The sequence below is a fragment of the Camelus ferus genome, chromosome 25 (assembly GCF_009834535.1).
Source record: "Camelus ferus isolate YT-003-E chromosome 25, BCGSAC_Cfer_1.0, whole genome shotgun sequence".
In the NCBI taxonomy this organism is placed as follows: domain Eukaryota; kingdom Metazoa; phylum Chordata; class Mammalia; order Artiodactyla; family Camelidae; genus Camelus; species Camelus ferus.
Window position 1 is genome coordinate 15,571,597 of NC_045720.1, and position 17,732 is coordinate 15,589,328.

General features: G+C 33.7%; 1 protein-coding gene across 2 annotated transcripts in view; it reads right to left on the reverse strand.

Moving 5' to 3' along the window:
* The window catches only part of MTBP (MDM2 binding protein), a 57,916-nt gene that overhangs the window by 9,949 nt on the left and 30,235 nt on the right, over window positions 1–17,732 (reverse strand). The window contains exons 13-17 of one of the 2 annotated variants that reach the window (XM_006186482.3): window positions 16,201–16,308; window positions 11,655–11,822; window positions 8,388–8,505; window positions 5,064–5,219; window positions 2,035–2,130 (exon numbers count right to left, since the gene is read on the reverse strand). In XM_006186482.3, coding sequence (XP_006186544.1) covers window positions 2,035–2,130; window positions 5,064–5,219; window positions 8,388–8,505; window positions 11,655–11,822; window positions 16,201–16,308 — 646 coding nt within the window. The remainder of the gene's footprint in view (window positions 1–2,034; window positions 2,131–5,063; window positions 5,220–8,387; window positions 8,506–11,654; window positions 11,823–16,200; window positions 16,309–17,732) is intronic. The other variant, XM_032467717.1, reaches the window with a different exon arrangement.

Below are 17,732 nucleotides of genomic sequence, written 5' to 3' on the forward strand. Positions count from 1 at the left end.
CTTGGCATAGATGAAAGAAATTTCGAAACAACAAGAGGCTGGTGTGGCCAACTGATTGTCACAGTTTGACAGCAGAGTTTCATTTGCTGTTAAGGAAAACAGTGCATCTTACAATCAATGGTATCTTACACTCCAGGACAGGATAGATAAGTGGAAAACAAACAAGCCAACAGTGGATAGATTTCATTTTGCCTTAAGACACTGCTTTGCACTTGAGCAGTTCATGTATTCTTCCAAATATTCCTTCTGTCCAAGGAGAGGATGAGCTCGAGGATTCCCAAGGCTCACAGCAACGAAAGAGAGAACTTTCTTTGCAGGTTCATACTGACTTTAAAATTTCACCTGAATTTTTTTCGAGTAGAAACAATCTATGTTTATTATGAATAGGGCCTCACACTATGTACCCAAGTCTTGATAAAAGCATGTTTCTGGATTCACTTCACTCACCTCCTGCACCTCACCCTGATCTCAATGGCTCCAGTGTAAGAAAATGTAGTCACGGCTAGATTTGTTTATTTGCTTATGGGGGTCTTAGTTTTTAAAGTCCTCAAATTCTTATTTCACCTATTTTTTTCACACTCAGAAATATACTGTTGCTCCTTGTTATTACTGAGTAGTATTGCTTTGTATACATACACTTGTTTATTTATCTGTTCTACTGAGGTACACCTCAGGCTATTTCCAGCCTAGGGTTATTACAAAAAAAGCCTGCTCTGTACATTCTTTTACAAGTCTATTTGTGGTATTATGTTTTCATTTCTCTTAGGAAAATGTCTAGTATTGGAACTGCTAAGCCATAAGGTCTGAATTGTTTCGTTTTATAAGAGCCTGCCAGATCCTTTTCTGAAGTGGACATATTTGATACTCCCACCAACATTGTCTAAGAGTCCTGATTGTCCTCTATCCTTGTCCATATTTATCAGTCTTTAATTTTAGCCATTCTGGTGGCTGCACAGAATTTTATTTTATGGATGTACTGAAATTTATTTAACCAAGTCCCTACACTTAGATGTTATTTCTAAAGTTTCTTATTTTAAATGACACTGTGAAAAATACCCTTCCATAATAATTTTATCATTAAGTGAAGTTAATCAATCTGATATTACAAACATTTGCATAGCTTTTGGTAAAATACTGAGCAGCTCCCCCAGACAGGCTGTAACAGTTTATCCTCCAAGTTAGCTTACTCATGTCCCTTTACCACCAACACGATTTTATGCGTGAAAAGGATCCTTACTGTTGTTTCGATTTACATTCTTAATGTATATTCAAAAAGCTGACTGGTGAAGAAACCAACTGCTCATGTGTAATGGCAATATGTATTTCCTGCTAGATAAACAAAGGGTTTAAGACAAAGGGTTTAAGATGCCGCCAACTCTTCCGTAGGGGCATTTATCCTATTTTCTTATTGATTTGTAAGCATTCCATAATTACAAATAAAATTTACCTTCTCATTCATGTTAAAAAATATCTTCCTCAGCTTAATCCTTACTTTTAGTCTTGTTTCTGTTGATGATTGACAATGCTGTCTTAAAATGAGGACAAATCTATCATTCTTTTCTTTTTTGGTTTCTTCTTCTAGTACAATAGACTTTCCCCTTTCCCCTACATTTTATGCTAGTTCTTTCCTTTCAGTTTCTCACTTTTAATTCTTAATACACCAGGGATTTTTTTTTTTTTGATACTTGGTGTGAAGTAAGAATCATTTCAAACAGATTTATTTTATGTGAATATTTAATCAATGTTCTTACTACTATCTAAATAAACATTCTTATTTTTCTCCCTTATTGAAATTCTTCTTCTATCAGATCAAATTCATATATATTCTTGCCTTTTTCTTGGAATTTCTATTTAGGTCCAGCCTCACATTGTACTTACATTAGTTTTATAATAAAATTATTTGTGTATGTACTGCTGCTTTGTTTTTTGAGGTTTTTTGACATACTTTTTCTCTGGCTCTCTGTCTCAATTTACAGCATAAGATAAGCTACGTCAACAACACACAGAAGAGTACAGTGAAAATAAAAAACTTACTCAATTCCATGATAATGACACACAGAGGCTTTTTCAAAAGGTAAACCCTGAAGTTTCCGAGGACTAAGTTCTGGTGTCAGAACAAAAGTCTTTTCCCTGAAACAAAAAGTTTTTCATTTGTATTTAAAGTTTACTTAGTGACAAAGAGAAAGTTCAAGAAACCGTCCAAAGAAGGCAATCTGATTTCCTTCTCTATAAGTGGATCTCAAAAGGGGTAAAAACTCAATTACATCAGAAAGCATAAGAAGGAAATCAAGTAAGGTTAAGACTATGGGTTTTGTCACTTACATGTTCTGTGCTTCAAGATTCTGAAGTTATGATGTTATTTATTTCATAAAATTATTCTGAGAAATGGATAAATCAAGAATATAACATGCTTTGTAGTGGAAATTCAAGAACAGCATTATTCCTGAAGGACTTTTTTTTTCTTAGTGTAGTGAAATGTTTATGCATTTAGTTAAATTCTCTTTAGCAGGGGAATAATTAAAGTCAAACTCGAATCTTTAGTAACAAAAGTATTTACTTCCTACTGCACCACTTGGGGGATCCAGATTTTCCTCTGCCTGGGAATGTAGTCATCTTGAAACCTACTTTAAGAGTCGGTGACCTTTTAGATATCATAGGATGTGAAGACTAACTGCTGACTTCAGTTCTTCTTCTGAAGTAGGTTTTCAATCAGCAGGTATGTCAGAACTAGTCATGTGGTGAACTTACATAAAATATTCATGCTCTACCCTCCACACCCGGACCTACAGGGGTACATCAAAATCTTGGGGAGAAGAAGGTCCTTGCAATTAGGTTAAGCTCTCAGAGTTACTCTAATAAGTGCCCTCTTTTTCTGCCTGAGTTGAGAGGCACTGTTCTAATGAACTGAATCATGTTCCCTAAGCTCAGCACACGTTAGATGGGAATGGGAGAATTATGTAACAGTGGTCTTTGCACAGTTAATAGGCAGGATGAAATACCAAGGGCTTGAATTCAGAAGACTTACAAATAGTATATAGAAAAGTAAGTAGATAGTAGAGTACCAAGAATAAATTTGCTGTCACATTTCCCCTCCTATGGTTTTAGTAATGAAAACTGTTCATCATGCCACTGAAAATTATCTAGAGTACTATGATAAGCATTTGAAATGATTACATTAAAATGTAAGACATATGAAAATTAATGAATCCTAAAAAGCACAATTTATATTCTAATGCATCCATTTACAGTGTTCCCTATAAAGTAACATTAATAAATTGCAATGATCCCAGTATTTTAATGACTGACTATTAAAGTGAATACTTTTGTAACATAGAACTACTTAGGTACCTAGCATTTCACTTCTTTCTTTTACCATGTTGTCTTCCTTTTTTTCTTTTAATCTCTCTCAGCAATTTTACTTATTTTTGTTTAATTTTACACACACCTTATTGTTTCTGAAGGAAACATTTTAGTAAGTATATATTTTGTCAAAATTTAACATTTCTTTGGCATATACATGGGAGTCATGCCTGTATTTTGTTTAATTTAATACTGCATTTTGAATGTGAAAATGAATAATGTATGTATATGCATGCCTGGAATATTGCGCTGTACAGCAGAGATAGACACATTGTAATTGATTGTAATTGTTTTAAAATTCTACTTAATATTGCATTTTGGGTGGTTCCTTGCATGGACAGACATTTAATAAAAGTCCACAGGTTCTTGGTTCATTGATGTGAAAGCTCATCCCTCAACCTCAATGTTAATAAAAGATATATTTGATAATGACGCAGTTCTTTACTTACACCACGGAATTATATCAAATTTTCCTAAATAAATCACTGGTAAACTACAGAAAGAATTAATTATATCTCCACTATGACACTGCAGCTACAAAGACATTGTGGTCAAAAAAAGTACAACCTTCACAATTCAGTTTTGGCAAACCCATCTGACTCTGCCAGTTCATGCTTAATGATTTGGAAGGGCAGTAATACAATAACTAAATAGATGAAAATGTGTATATAGTCCTTTCTCGATTCCCACAAAAAAGATTATCAATCTCTCAAAGCTATGAGAAAAGGAAAATTACTCTAAAATCTCACAATTTTTATGTCATTAAGATCATGAAGTCATTAAGACTCAGAGTTACTAAAAATCTCACATTTTCAGTTGTTTCCTATCTCTCTCTAGTGAACGTGCACAGGAACATGAAGGCAACAGGCTCTAACATTACTTTTCAGACATAACTGCCTTCAAATAAATCCTTTCCAAAACTTACCCTTAAATTCAATATCTGCCAAAATAAGCTTTGTAAAATCATCAAAATGATCTAATTTTTTAAGATCTTTTAGAAGGTCTTCAAAATAATGAATTAACAATTAAAAAGAAATTTGGACAGTAAACAAATTATTCAAGTCTCCCAAGTATTTGATGTCACAATTTTACCTGTAATTAATTAACTCAAGTTCAATGATACCCAAAATTTATTAACTAGTAACTTATGCAAGTTGTCTTGGAAGTCAAATTAGTTGTAAATCATTCATGTGGACACAAGTTCTTACTTGGTGATGTTATGGTTTCGAAAGCATTTTCATTCCCATTCTCTTCAGTTGAAAGGCTGTCCTTTTTGCTACTAGGCATAACTGACAATGTTATGACAAGCAGTGGCAAAATCAAAACTAGAGAGTAATTCAGAAAAGAGATATAATTTGACTTGCAAATATTCTTTTAAAAATGTTTGCAAGTCAAATTGTAATTTTTTCTTAAAAAGTATTGCCATCTGTATACAAAGTAGAAGCTGACTTTTATAGGAAATACGCTGAGGCTGCATTTATTACTCCTGTTTCCCTTACATTCAGAACTATAAAACAGTAGGACATTTGGCCAATGCCAAGGTAAAATGTGAGGATTAAAGCCAACTGACAAACACTGGGATCAAAGCTGTAGATTTTGCCTAAGCAGCACAGGGCATCAACTAATTGGAGAAATGAGATGCGATGTGTTTTTAAAATGATTCTTTAAAAAAATTAATTGGAAATTGTAAGTTTATAACTTACCCCTTTTGAATCTGTAAAGGTTGAAGATCTCCAACTGGTAATCCATCTGAAGTAAAGAATTTCAGCAATTCTTTAGCATCCAATAACGTGACTGAATCCCGCGGACCCTCCTTGTGGCCCAGCAACTGTTCAGATGAACGAGGTAATGAGCCAGTTCTGGGAAAATAATATTACACAGATTTATTAGAAGTGGATTAGAATTTACCATAGTCAGAAAAAGCAGCTATAAGCAGAAATGAGAAAGATACACAAAGAAAATTGAAGAACTACACATTTAGGAAAGTAAATAAAGTAAAATCTTTATAGCATCTAAGTGTATTTTGAAAAATCGGCAGGTCACAGTGAAACTTGCAGTTACCATGTCAACAATGCCACTATTTAACTAAAATAAACATAATCATGTTCTTTATAAATAATGGCATGATTAATTATTTAATAGCATGAAGTTATCAATTCAATAAAATTTAAATCTAAACTCTCTTGTATGTTCTGAAACCCCACAATATTATAAATTTTGAGAGCAGAGACTGAATGTTCCAATTTTCTATGAACTTGAAAGATTTACTTGAAGCACAATAATGAACCAAGATGGTAATCAGGAATTCCTCCAAGGTCTCTTCTAGCCATGACTATGACATTATGACTAAGTACTGGACCATTATTATACCTGAAATACACGTAGGACTTTATACTTTTCAAACTACTTTACAAACAATATATTCTTAATCCTCACAAATTTCCTTGAAAAAGACAGAAGAGGTGTTATCTCAAAATGAAGTTAACACTTGAAAATAAGAACTTGGTAACGTGAAAATCATACCAAGCCTAAAAAACTATTGTTACTTCTACTTTGCAGATAAAGATACTAACACACGACTGTCTGCATCATAGAGTGACCAGAGTGACAAGATGTTTAAAATAAGAGTCAGAAGTGGATGGACTCTGGATTAGGTACCAGCTCTCCTCTGTCACTCGATGAACCCAAAAAGCTCACAGAAAGTTTTATAAAATAGGAAATGGAAAATACTTTAGTTTCAGAAAAAGCTAAAGGTTTTATCAAGCACTGAATCACAGATCATGCTACTGCCCTGTCATCAAAGGATAAATAAAATCTTTCAGTATCTGTATAGATCATTAATTTCCTGACTTTACATTAATTCAACTATTTCCTGATTATTTAATCACCCAAACCAAGCATTTTTACTGATAATTATATAATTAAAATGTTGACACTATTGTTTTAGAATTATATTTCTATCTATTAAAAATCAATAATGTACTGGCAGTGCCCCTTTCCTCTTTCTATTCCTTTTATTTTTATTTTCTCTCTCTCTTTTTTTAAATTGAAATATAGTCAGTTACAATGTGTCAATTTCTGGTGTACAACATAATATCCCAGTCATACATATATATACATATATTTGTTTTCATATTCTTTTTCATTAAAGGTTATTACAAGATATTGAATATAGTTCCCTATCTATTCCCTTTATTTTTAAATTGAAGATATAAATCTAATAAAAATAGTCAAACAAGAAAACACTCAAATATTTTCTCTGAACTCTATACTCCAGGAGGGCAGGAAATACCTTATGAGTTTAATTTCTATCTAGCTGTTCTCTAATAATAACTCACAAAATCTTAATGAATATTACTCTCAATCGTTTTATAGGCTAGATGCAAAGGGGAAATGTATAATTTGTACTTATATAGAATTCACGACACAAGTATATAAAAGCAGCTTAAAAGCCCAGTTTGTGACAAATTACACTACCAAGATATGTCTTAGGTTAAAAACAGAACGCCCACAACACTTCATTTTGTTTGATCGTTTCAAGATTACAAAATATTTTTTTCATCCATTATCTCATTAAATTTTCACAACTCTGAAGTAGAACTGGGATTCTTAACCCCCTCTTAAAGATGAGGCAACAAAATCATACAACAGGTGACAGTTTGTCTCAAACCAAATTCTTATGGCTTCTGAATTTCACTATATAATGGTTCTTTATTCGCCAATAAAACTTGTTCTAACACAAAACAAATTATAAAAATATGCAACATAACTCTTGTCTTCAACCAATAATCCAATGTCTCCCCATATTTTGATGTGTCCACAAGTACTTATTGAGCATTTACTTTGTAATTATCATTGTGAGGTACTAAAAGAGTTCACTGATGATAATTTACAGACACATAATCACTGCTCGCAATTGTGTAGAGAGAGGACTTGAAGTAGGAGAAAGGAGGTGAGGAGACTGAAAAGAGATAAATACACCAATGTAGAATGAGGCAGAAAGGTACAATAAGATAAGTTTCATGAAAGAAGTAATAACACAGTCTTTGGGCACTTAAACAAGGAAGATAACATTTAGCTGCAGCCGTTATGAAAGTCTTGAGAGAAAGGTGATATTTGGGCTAGACTTAAATGACAAACAAGCTTCTAGTTCAAGATGGTGGGTTAAACATACACATTAACCTCTCCATGCAAACAAATTAAAATCACAGTATTGAAGTACTGGACATTAAGTTCATAATAGGGTTGAGAAAAGGAAGAAGGAAAAACAGTGGACCAAAGAGTTCAATGAATTTCAAGAAGGGATAAACTAGAACAAGAGCCTCAACAAGAATCAGAGAGAAACCTACAAAAAAGGTAGACTCTGTCTCCTTCTTCCCATCCCACAAAGCCAGACAGGGACTCTAAATGTGGGTTCAAAGACTGGCAACAGGCAGAAATCAGGTGATGCATTTTCAGAACTCTACAGCTATTCAAGTACCACCCTCCCCCACCACATCTTATCCTGGTGCTTTTACCTCCAAGTTAAAAACAGAAGAACTGCTCTCTGAAGATACAGAACTGTGTGCCTCTCCCACTGTCAGTGAAGCCCCTGGAATAAAGCCCCCTTATTTCAGTGGTGAGTGAAGGAACAAGAATATAAAACAAGAAGAGTTTAAAGTGACTCGAAGGAGAGAAGTATTTTTACTCCATTTTACATATTCCTATATTGTTTAGATTTCTCTTGCATAGTCATACATTTGTGTATGTCTATGAAAGATAATCTGGAAAGCCATCCACTAAAATGCTAGCTGTGATTATATACACTTAGAAAGTACAAGCAGAAGGTAGGGGAAAAAAGAGTATTTCCTGGACACACTACTCTGTAATGTATGTATGTATGTATGTATGTATGTATGTATTATGTATCTGTAATAAGCATGTATTTCTTTTACAATAAAACCATAAACTATTAGTATCTCATAAACACAATATAAAGATTAAGGAAAAGAAGTTCATTAAAAAATACTGAGCTATTTAAATATTACCTCATTTTCTGTTTAGCTTTTTCAAAAGTCTCCAAATTTTGAAGAACATGCCTTTCTGGCCACTCCAGAGGATTGGTTTCCACTAGACTTGAAGAAATAGCTTCTACTGAACTGGTGTCTGAGAAGAAAGAAATACATATATGTACTGAAAATTATTAACATACTGGATATTGCTATATTAAAAGTGTACACATGTATGGCTACATACATACATTTCATCCGTGTTTGTGTGAACGCATACGTGCGTGTGTATAAAGGCAAGTTAGACTAATTGTACCATATTTACCTCAGGCATTTATTAAGGGTATCTCTGATGGCCTGAACTGTGTACAATACCATAGAAAAGTGCTTTGGAAATGAAAAAAAGAAACAGTATTAAGCTTTATTTATTTTATTATCTCCTCATAATAAAAGTGATGAGAATTCAGAAGATAGTTTAACACTGTGAGGACTCACACAGAATTAAAGTATAACTTTGTTATTTTTTGTGAAATTCATTTGAAATGAAAAGGAGACAACTCTGTGGAGAATACATTGGAAATACAATGTGATCTCCATGCTACAAAGAGGAATTAGCGCCAGTATCCAGAGAAATTCATATCTTTAAAAGAGATTATCTCATTCTCAAAAGTACAACAGTATAAATAACTTACGTTCGCAAGTAAAGGTTACTTCAGAAAAAATTCTCACTTTTCTATTAATGTTAGGTGCCTTACTATACATATTTTCAAGTAAATCACTAACATTAAATGTTATTTTACTACTAATAAAATATTACATGTGAGGGTGCGCTTATCTTTCCAGCCAGTAAGCTGCAATGAACTAACATTGAGATTGTTGATAACACTGCAATTCTCATCAAAACCATAAAGGGACGGACATCTTCCATTCTCATTATAAATTAGGAGTACATCCAAACTGTCCCAACACAGGTAAAATTACTAACTGTACTACTTTCTGGATTCTAAGACTAACTGGCATTTTAAATTATTTTGAACTGTAACACACTGTTCTAATAAACTGACTGAAAATTACTGGACATTAGCTCTTTGACTAAACATCAACCCTGACAAAAATACCCATTTCAAACTTTGCAGTCTTACACAGTGGTAATGATTTGGTAAAGAAATGTTCAGAAAAAAAAAATTAATCATAAATGAAAACAAGCCAATTGCACATTATTTTCCCTTATTAGACTATTTATCTTTGAATAGTTTAAAAGATTTTTAATGCCTATATTTGGAACGCCCCCATCAAACACCATCCAAATACAGCACTTCCCATTTCTTAATTAGGGTGTAAAATACTGCCTGTTTTATAGAATAATGAGCTTTATAATGAAATAATCTGGCTTTCTAATGTTGGCATGACTATTCAAGAAAAGTATAAAGAAAAAAATCATTAGCAGTTCTGAATAGTTACAGGCTGTGTTTACAAAAGAATACAAGCCACATTAAGTCAAAGCAAACACGAGTCATTCCTGAATATTACAATATGATTAATTACTAACTTTGACTACACAATCTACATAAATATAAATGACAGGCTGAATATTAAGGAATGGATAGACAAACATTCACATGTGCCATATCTTTTGGGGAATAACAACAGAATTCTTAAGTAAAATAAAACATGGTATTTCATTCATGCGGCAAGCTGGACACTGGGCCATGCTGACAACCAAAGAGCACAGAATGGACTCTGAGAAACCAAGCACACTGCTTTATTGTTTAAAGTGTTTTAACTTAACAGGAGAAACAAAGAAATGGAAGTGATACAGTAGGGAAGTAAGGACTCAAAAGTGCCCTACAAAATCACAAATCACAGCAAACAAAACAGAAGTAGTGTTTCAGATAACGATATGTGGGTAATGAGTACAGGCCAGTATAGTCTTACATACCTAAATATGAATGAATCACAAAAAAAGGTTATAATTGATTCTTTTCACTGAGGCAAGAATTATAAACATATACTAGAAGATTCTTATTCAAATGTCTGAAATAGTGAAATTGTGCTCTAATTACAGAATTGCCTAGAAAAGCCTCTTATGCAGTGTTTATGTGACCTAACAGTCCCAGGTAAAGGATACTGTATTTTGAGTTCATATGTCACATTTGGCATTATGAAAGTCTTTAGCAATGCTGTGGCCATGATTAAATAAAATGGTATACTGACCTTCATTTGTTATATATGCTGCAGTTTTTACAAAAAAAAAAAATGAATAATCACCAGCAGATCAGTAACCCTAACAATTGCTAATAACTCCTAATGTGCATGGTTGCAAATAATGGATCAGAATATGAAATATAATTAACCTTGCTACTTCACTTGCTGTGTAATTTGCATACAGGCATATAGTTGGCCCTCAGTATCCGCAGGTTCTGCATCCATAGATTCAAGCAACCATGGATCAAAAATATTTAAGGCGAAAAAGAATTCTAGAAAGTACCAAAAAGCAAAACTTGAATTTTGTGTGCACTGGCAACTATTTACATAGCATTTACATTGTATTTATAACTATATTTACATTGTGTTAAAATTACTGTAAGTAACCTAGAGATGATTTAAAGTATATATGAGGATGTACACGGATTATATGCAAATACCATGCTACTTTATGTAAGGGACTTGAGTATCCGCAGATTTGGTATTTCGGATTTCAACTGGTTCCAGCAACCCCCCACAGATACTGAGTGGCAACTGTATTTACTCAAAGGATATTAAAAATCACAATGTCATTCTTAGTCATGTTCAAATGCACAAGCTATCAAATTTCAGTTCAGATTCTAAAAAATCTTCAGGGTTTCTTTCATTTGTTCAACAAATATTTGAGGGGGGGTAATCTATTCCTGTGTGGCAGGTGTGCTCGGCTCAGGGATATCAGGGAATATAGTTTACAGAGAAGACAAATAGCAAATAAATAATCACATACATAGTATGCGATTTAAAATATCAGAAATAATTTGAAGAAAAAATATAGAGAATGGGTATAAAAGAAAACAATTTGAACTGAGGAAGGTCGGGGGCAGGGAGGGTAAAGCTCAATGGTAGAGCACATGCTTAGCATGTACAAGGTCTTGTATTCAATCCCCAGTACCTCCATTTAAACAAACAAACAAAAACTTAATTACCTCCTTCCAAAAAAGGCAAAAAGAAAGAGAGAAAGAAAAAAATAATAAAGCTTTTTAAAAAGTAAATAATAGTTTTAATAATAAATGTCAAATGCTACACACAAATAAAGAATATTCAAAGCAACAAAAAACTTACCATTTGACATACTGGAGGTGTTGCCTGAGGTTTTGTCTGTCTTCATTAGAATTGTTTTAGGAACAATAGCATCAAAATTATCTAAAAAGCATTTCCGTTTGAGTGTTAACAGACTTTTGAGTTCATCAACAGAAAAGACTTCAGGCTGCTTGGCCAACTTTCTCCTTTCTGTTAAGACAACAAATCAATATGATTAACACTAGAACTGTTATTTTTAAAGCCTCTCTAGAGCTCATCTACTAGTCTTTTATGGGACATATTTTCAAAAGTAAAACAAATGAATTTCTCCAGCAAATCAACATTCCTGTGTAGGACTATTTTCATTTTAATCCTATTTGAAGGTAACAGTAGAATTTCCAGTTATGTGACATAAACATAAATAATTTATTAATTCTAAAAGGTGATAAACAGCAAAGATGAATTTACAAAAGTTTTCAGAAATATATTGTGGAGTATTAAGACTGGCCTTATGTTGGTGTTTATGTGAAAATAAAACCTGTAAGACTTTCAGTTAAATGTGGTGGCTTGGCCATTTCCATCTATTTCTTCTCCTTCCCCAAACCTAAAATTGCAACAGAGGAATAAAAAAGGATAACAAAAGAAGAATAGATAGATAATGAGTTTTCAACAAATTCTGGAAGATAAGATGACAGTGGGGAAGGGAAGAGAAGGGGAGGGGAAGGGAAGGGAAGGGGTGAGGAGGGGAGGGGAGAGGAAAAGGAAGGGAAGGGAAAGGAAGAAATATTAAAGCTTAACACAACATTGTAAATGGACTATACCTTAATTTAAAAAAAAAAAAACTAACCACTGGTTTAATCCAAATCATGATTCCACTGTAAAGGGTGGAAAAGGAAAGTAAAGTTGATGTGGTAAAGCTAAATGTTTACCTCCCATAGTTTGACGTTAATATAGTGCCTGAAAATGGTAAATCAAGAAATAACAGCATACAAATATTATTTAGAAAACTGGATGAAATGTCAAGGAAAACCAGCCAGAAGAGCTGAGAGCAGCCGCCTGTGGACAGAGACAGAAACATGGGGAGGAAAATGTAGGGCAGTTTTTTGCCATTTCAGGTTTTTCAATAGCATTTGAAATTTTAAACTATACCCATCTACTCCAGTTGTATAATAACACTTGATTTTTAAAACACTCCTGGACAAATAACATTTTCTTCTGTGATAAAAGAGTAAACTATAAATTCACAACAAATTCAATGCAACAAAAATTGAGTACGTACTGCCTGCAAAGCACTGTGCTGTGCCCTTAGATACAGAGGATTGAAGCACATTCCATCACACTGTGTGAGGCTAGTACATAAACAATGCAGGGACTACCTGGTCTTAAAGGTTCTACTTCAGAACATCAGCTTTACGATAAACACCTCTGTGAAATCTCACCTCACCAACGTGGATATTGGCAGGGTCATTCTAGTTTCTGACCAAAAATAAGTAACACATGATTTTTGCAGTCAAGAACAGTAGTAATGGTAAAGTAAGAGTTGTAATATGTGCTGATTTAATTACATTTTCTTAGTGAAGATGAAGCTTCAGTGAAGCCTTTTATTCTCTTGCCATCATCTGGGAGTCATTCTAAAACGAAAAGTTATCAATAATTTGCTTTCATCTGAAAGGTGCACAATAAGTAATGTGCTTTAGAAATTAGCCCTCCATTTTTATTAATGCCAAACATATACTTAAATAATGAACCTGACCTACACTTATTAAAACTGTCAGTTATTTTACAACATTGGCAATCTGGAGAACAGTATGTGACTTCGTATTGACCTTGATGACTGAGCAACAGAGAGAAAATCAATGAAGTTTAAGAGGGTTATGGGCAGGATGGTTTACCTAGGTGAATAATCATCTCTACACAAATGAGTTTGCAACACAAGTGGCAGATAACAATTTGGGAGAAAAATATTAAAGTCTAAAAATAATTTAGCAAAAGAATGCTATTCCTAAAAAAGCTAGTAATAATTCAGGACTTGTTAAAGAAAAATAGAGTATAAAATATCTGAAAGTATCAGCAGATTGAGCACATATCAGGTTTGCACTGGGTTCTATAAATTTAAAAAAGGCATGGGAAACCACAATAGTGGAAGCAAAATCACAATACTGCTATTTTGGTAGTTGTTCTGCATTACATTAAACAGAAAATTTAAAAATCGTTCAGCATTCTTAAAAGTTCTCTTTAAAAATCAGTGAAACAAGATATTTAATATTTTTAACTGTAAAAAAATTTATAAATTACAAAAGACCAGGTAAAACATAAATAATAAAACTTAAGTATCATTCTAAACAATAGTATTAGATATAACTTTTACAAATAAAATTAATGAAAATAAATTATTCTAAAAAAATTAAACCCTAACAAATTTTATTTGACTTTTGTGTTATTTTAAAAAACCAAGCACTCAATAATGTGAATACATTTTCATGCAAACTCCTCCAGTCACTTGTTCTGATTCAGTATAGTCAGAGAAAGAGTTGGGGGCAGTAAGAATACGTTTACTCCATGTCTTGTGGATAATTTTGAAAAAAATTTTGAACAACTTTTCATTTTTTGGCAAAAAGACTATAATCTGTATTGATACTGAATCATTTTTTTCCCAAAGAAAGCTATTCCTATCACATTAGTTTTCATCACATAAATTAATCAATTACATCAATTTAAATATTTTTATATTTATATTCACTTTGAAAGTCATTGAAATAGACACTCAAATACTCTTACACTGGAAACTTTGTTTTGATGTCATTCTCCTGTCTTTTGAGACATGTAAAATCTGAACAGATGCATCTCTGTCCTGAAATTTTCAACTCAGTATTAACTCTGGGTACAGAAGAGATTGGTTCAGCAAGTAATTCCATCACAAATGGATTAACTGGATCACTCATCTGAATCAAGATTTAATGCTTCAGATTGCAGACTGGCCAGTGCATGGACACCCCGAGAGCTGATGTCTCCAGCAGCTATTAGCTGTGAGGATTCCTTCAACTTCAGGCCCCCTACTTGCCCTTGCCTTTGCCCAGCGCTGTGGCACCCTTACAGCTGCTGCCTGTGTTACAACTCAGCTGCTGCTCCCTCTACATTTTCAGATTTATTTAGTACTTCCTTTTCCTCCTCCCCCTAGCAGAGCTTCCAGTCACACCTACAGGCAGCAACCTAATTATAGGCAACAATCTAATTATAGTTATATTTCCCTTCCAACCAAGCAGGAGGGATGGCCCTACTGGGCTTTACTCCTCTTACCCAAAGGACATATGTACCAGCTTCAAAGAGCTGCCTGTTTTTCCTCCCTGACAATTTTTCTGGTTGGAAGGGTAAGGAAGAGAGGTGAAGACGAATGAGGGGGGAGACGTTGAAGGGAGTGAGTTATAAAGAGCTGCAGGATGCTTATGGTAAAGAATCCAGGCCTAAAGGGGATTTAGCAGGGCTAGAACAAAGTCAAGAAGTAAATAATACTAAGCTAGCTGATGTGTGAAATAAGGTTTTTTATCCACAAAAATAATACTATTTCAGCATTTATTTTTTCCTTTGGGTTAACAAGCACTACCTTTCATTGAAACTAATTTGCCTTTATAATTATATTTTCCTTGAGCTAATATCATTTTCATCGTTAAAAAAAAAATAAAAGATTCAAGGATTTCAAGACTACACAATTACCCTGGCTCTGTTCACCTGAAAAAGTAGGTAATTCTTACACGAGTAATTGAGACCAAGTATTCTAAAACCATTTTCCATTGACTAAAACAAGATACTGAATTCAAGATATTTTAAAAATGCTTTTAAAGAAAAGAATGGTGGTTTTCATTTTAGAATATATCTAGTTAATGATCTTTTTTTCTATATACAACTGAGGCCTCACAATTTGAATCAATTTCTTAGAAATTTCTGTATCAATTAGCTCAAAATAAGTCCATATTAGATACTGAGTGATGTTTTTTAAATGTTAAGACTGACAACCAAGTGAACATTTAGTAATAGAGGAAAAACCTTAAATAAAAAGTGTTAATTTCCTGAATAAAGAAAAAATCTATAAAGCCAACTTTACTCAGTATGTGAAATGTGCTTAGTGATTATTGATGGTTATGATTAAAGTCTAATAAGAATCATGTTCAAGTTAACATATTAATTTCTCTAGACTTGTATTTTCTTTTTGCAGTCTCTATCCTCCTGTTACAGCCAAAAAAAAAAAAAAAAAAAAAGCAAATTTTGTAAAGACGATTATATTAACCAGAACAATAAAACTTATGTATCTTTTGCAACATACAGCTAAAAATGAAGTGCAAAATTTTCTTGGACAAATATAATAAATATTAACAGGGATGTACAAATAAATAGGAATATTCTGAATCTAGTGGGAAAGAAGTTGCAGACAGACCTTTTCCACTCTACATCACCTCTATCAAGAATAGTTCTGCAAATGAATATTGTATCTAAAAGACAAAGTATATAAGAAAAAGTGTAAAAATTACAATGCATTAGGTTTGAACAAGTCAACATTCGTACAGTGGCATGAAAAGCACAAAAGGTTACTTACTCAAACATTCTGTCAAAGCCAAAGCCTGAACATTAGCTAACTGTTTCTCTCTCTGTATTAGTTGCTCTCCAGAGAAATGTGGAAGTGACAAGAAGTCAAAAGGAAAGTCTGAGAAACAGAAAAAAGTTAGTATTAAAAATGATTTTGTAACAACTAACACTCAGTTCTCAAGAAATGTGTTATAATTAAAAAAAATAAAAGTCAATTACTCATCATTCTTGATCTTGCATATTTCTAAGTAAATAATAACTGAGCTGCAGAAAATAAGCATAACTATTTTGCAGTTTCAACTTTGACCTGCTTCTTATGTTGAGGGAATTTAGGTAGCACAGCAGAATTCCCCCCACCATATTTCCTTCTACCTGTTCAGCTACTGAAACTCCTACACAAAACACAGAGTAGGGAGCTAGTCTCTAAAGATGGCCTCCCAGTGAACCACACTTCCTGCCTGTCACTGGCTGCGTAGTCCTTGCACAAGGAATCCAGTCTGGCCCTATGTAACCAATAAGGTATGGTAAAAGCGACAATGACTAGGTCATAGAAAGCTTTGCAGCTTCCTAGAACAACTGCTCTAAGAGAAGTCAACAACCATAGAAGAAATCAGACTCCTTGGAGACTATGATACCGTGAGGAAGCCCATATTGGCCAGGAGGACAGGGCATGTGAAGAGGAAGTCAGCTCTTATCTGTTCCAGCCATCCTAACCCAGGCACCAAACACATGGGTGAAGAGCTGTTTTACACACCAAGCCCTGTTAAGTCTTCAAATGACTGAAGCCCCAGCTGTGTGGGGCTGCAGCCATATGTGGGACTTCAAACCAGAAACATCCAACTAAGCCCAGTCAACCCACAGGACTATGAGACATACTAATAAAGTCGCTTTTAAGCTAAACTTGGAGTGATTTATCATACAGTGATTGATAACCAAAACATAGAGCTTGGAGAAGGGAAAAAAAAAGGGCAACAAAGTAGAAAAAGACACTTGAGAGAAAATAAATGAGAAATAAATTCTAGAAACATAATAGGTGTTCAAAGTGGAAAATACTAAAAATTTCCTATTTGGAATTGAAGGCTGACCCACTAGAAATTTTACTGGGTATGTAAGAGAGAAGAACAAATCTGACTCTATATTGGATCTGTTCTTTTGGCTTTAGCTCTGTGCCCTGCTTTCTAGGCTTAGTCTTGTTAGCTCTGCACCTTTTGTAAAAGAACGTTGCCTGTATCTTGAAATATACAGGAGAGCCTATTCTCAAGGCTTTGACCTTTGAGGATTTTAACACTTTTCCATTCATATAAAAATAACAATTTGCAGAATAGAAAATAAGTTTGTTTTGTTGGAGGTTTTACAGGTTTTACATGACCTGACCCGTGTAGACAGTTGCAAGCACAAAGGATTCCAAGAACAAAGAATTCCTACATCAAGAAGTTTGCAACAACCAACCTCCCCCCCCTTTTTTTTAGTATAAAAGGAGCTTGAATTCTGACTTGGAGAAGATGGTTCTCCAGGACATTAGTCTGCCATCTCCTTGATTTG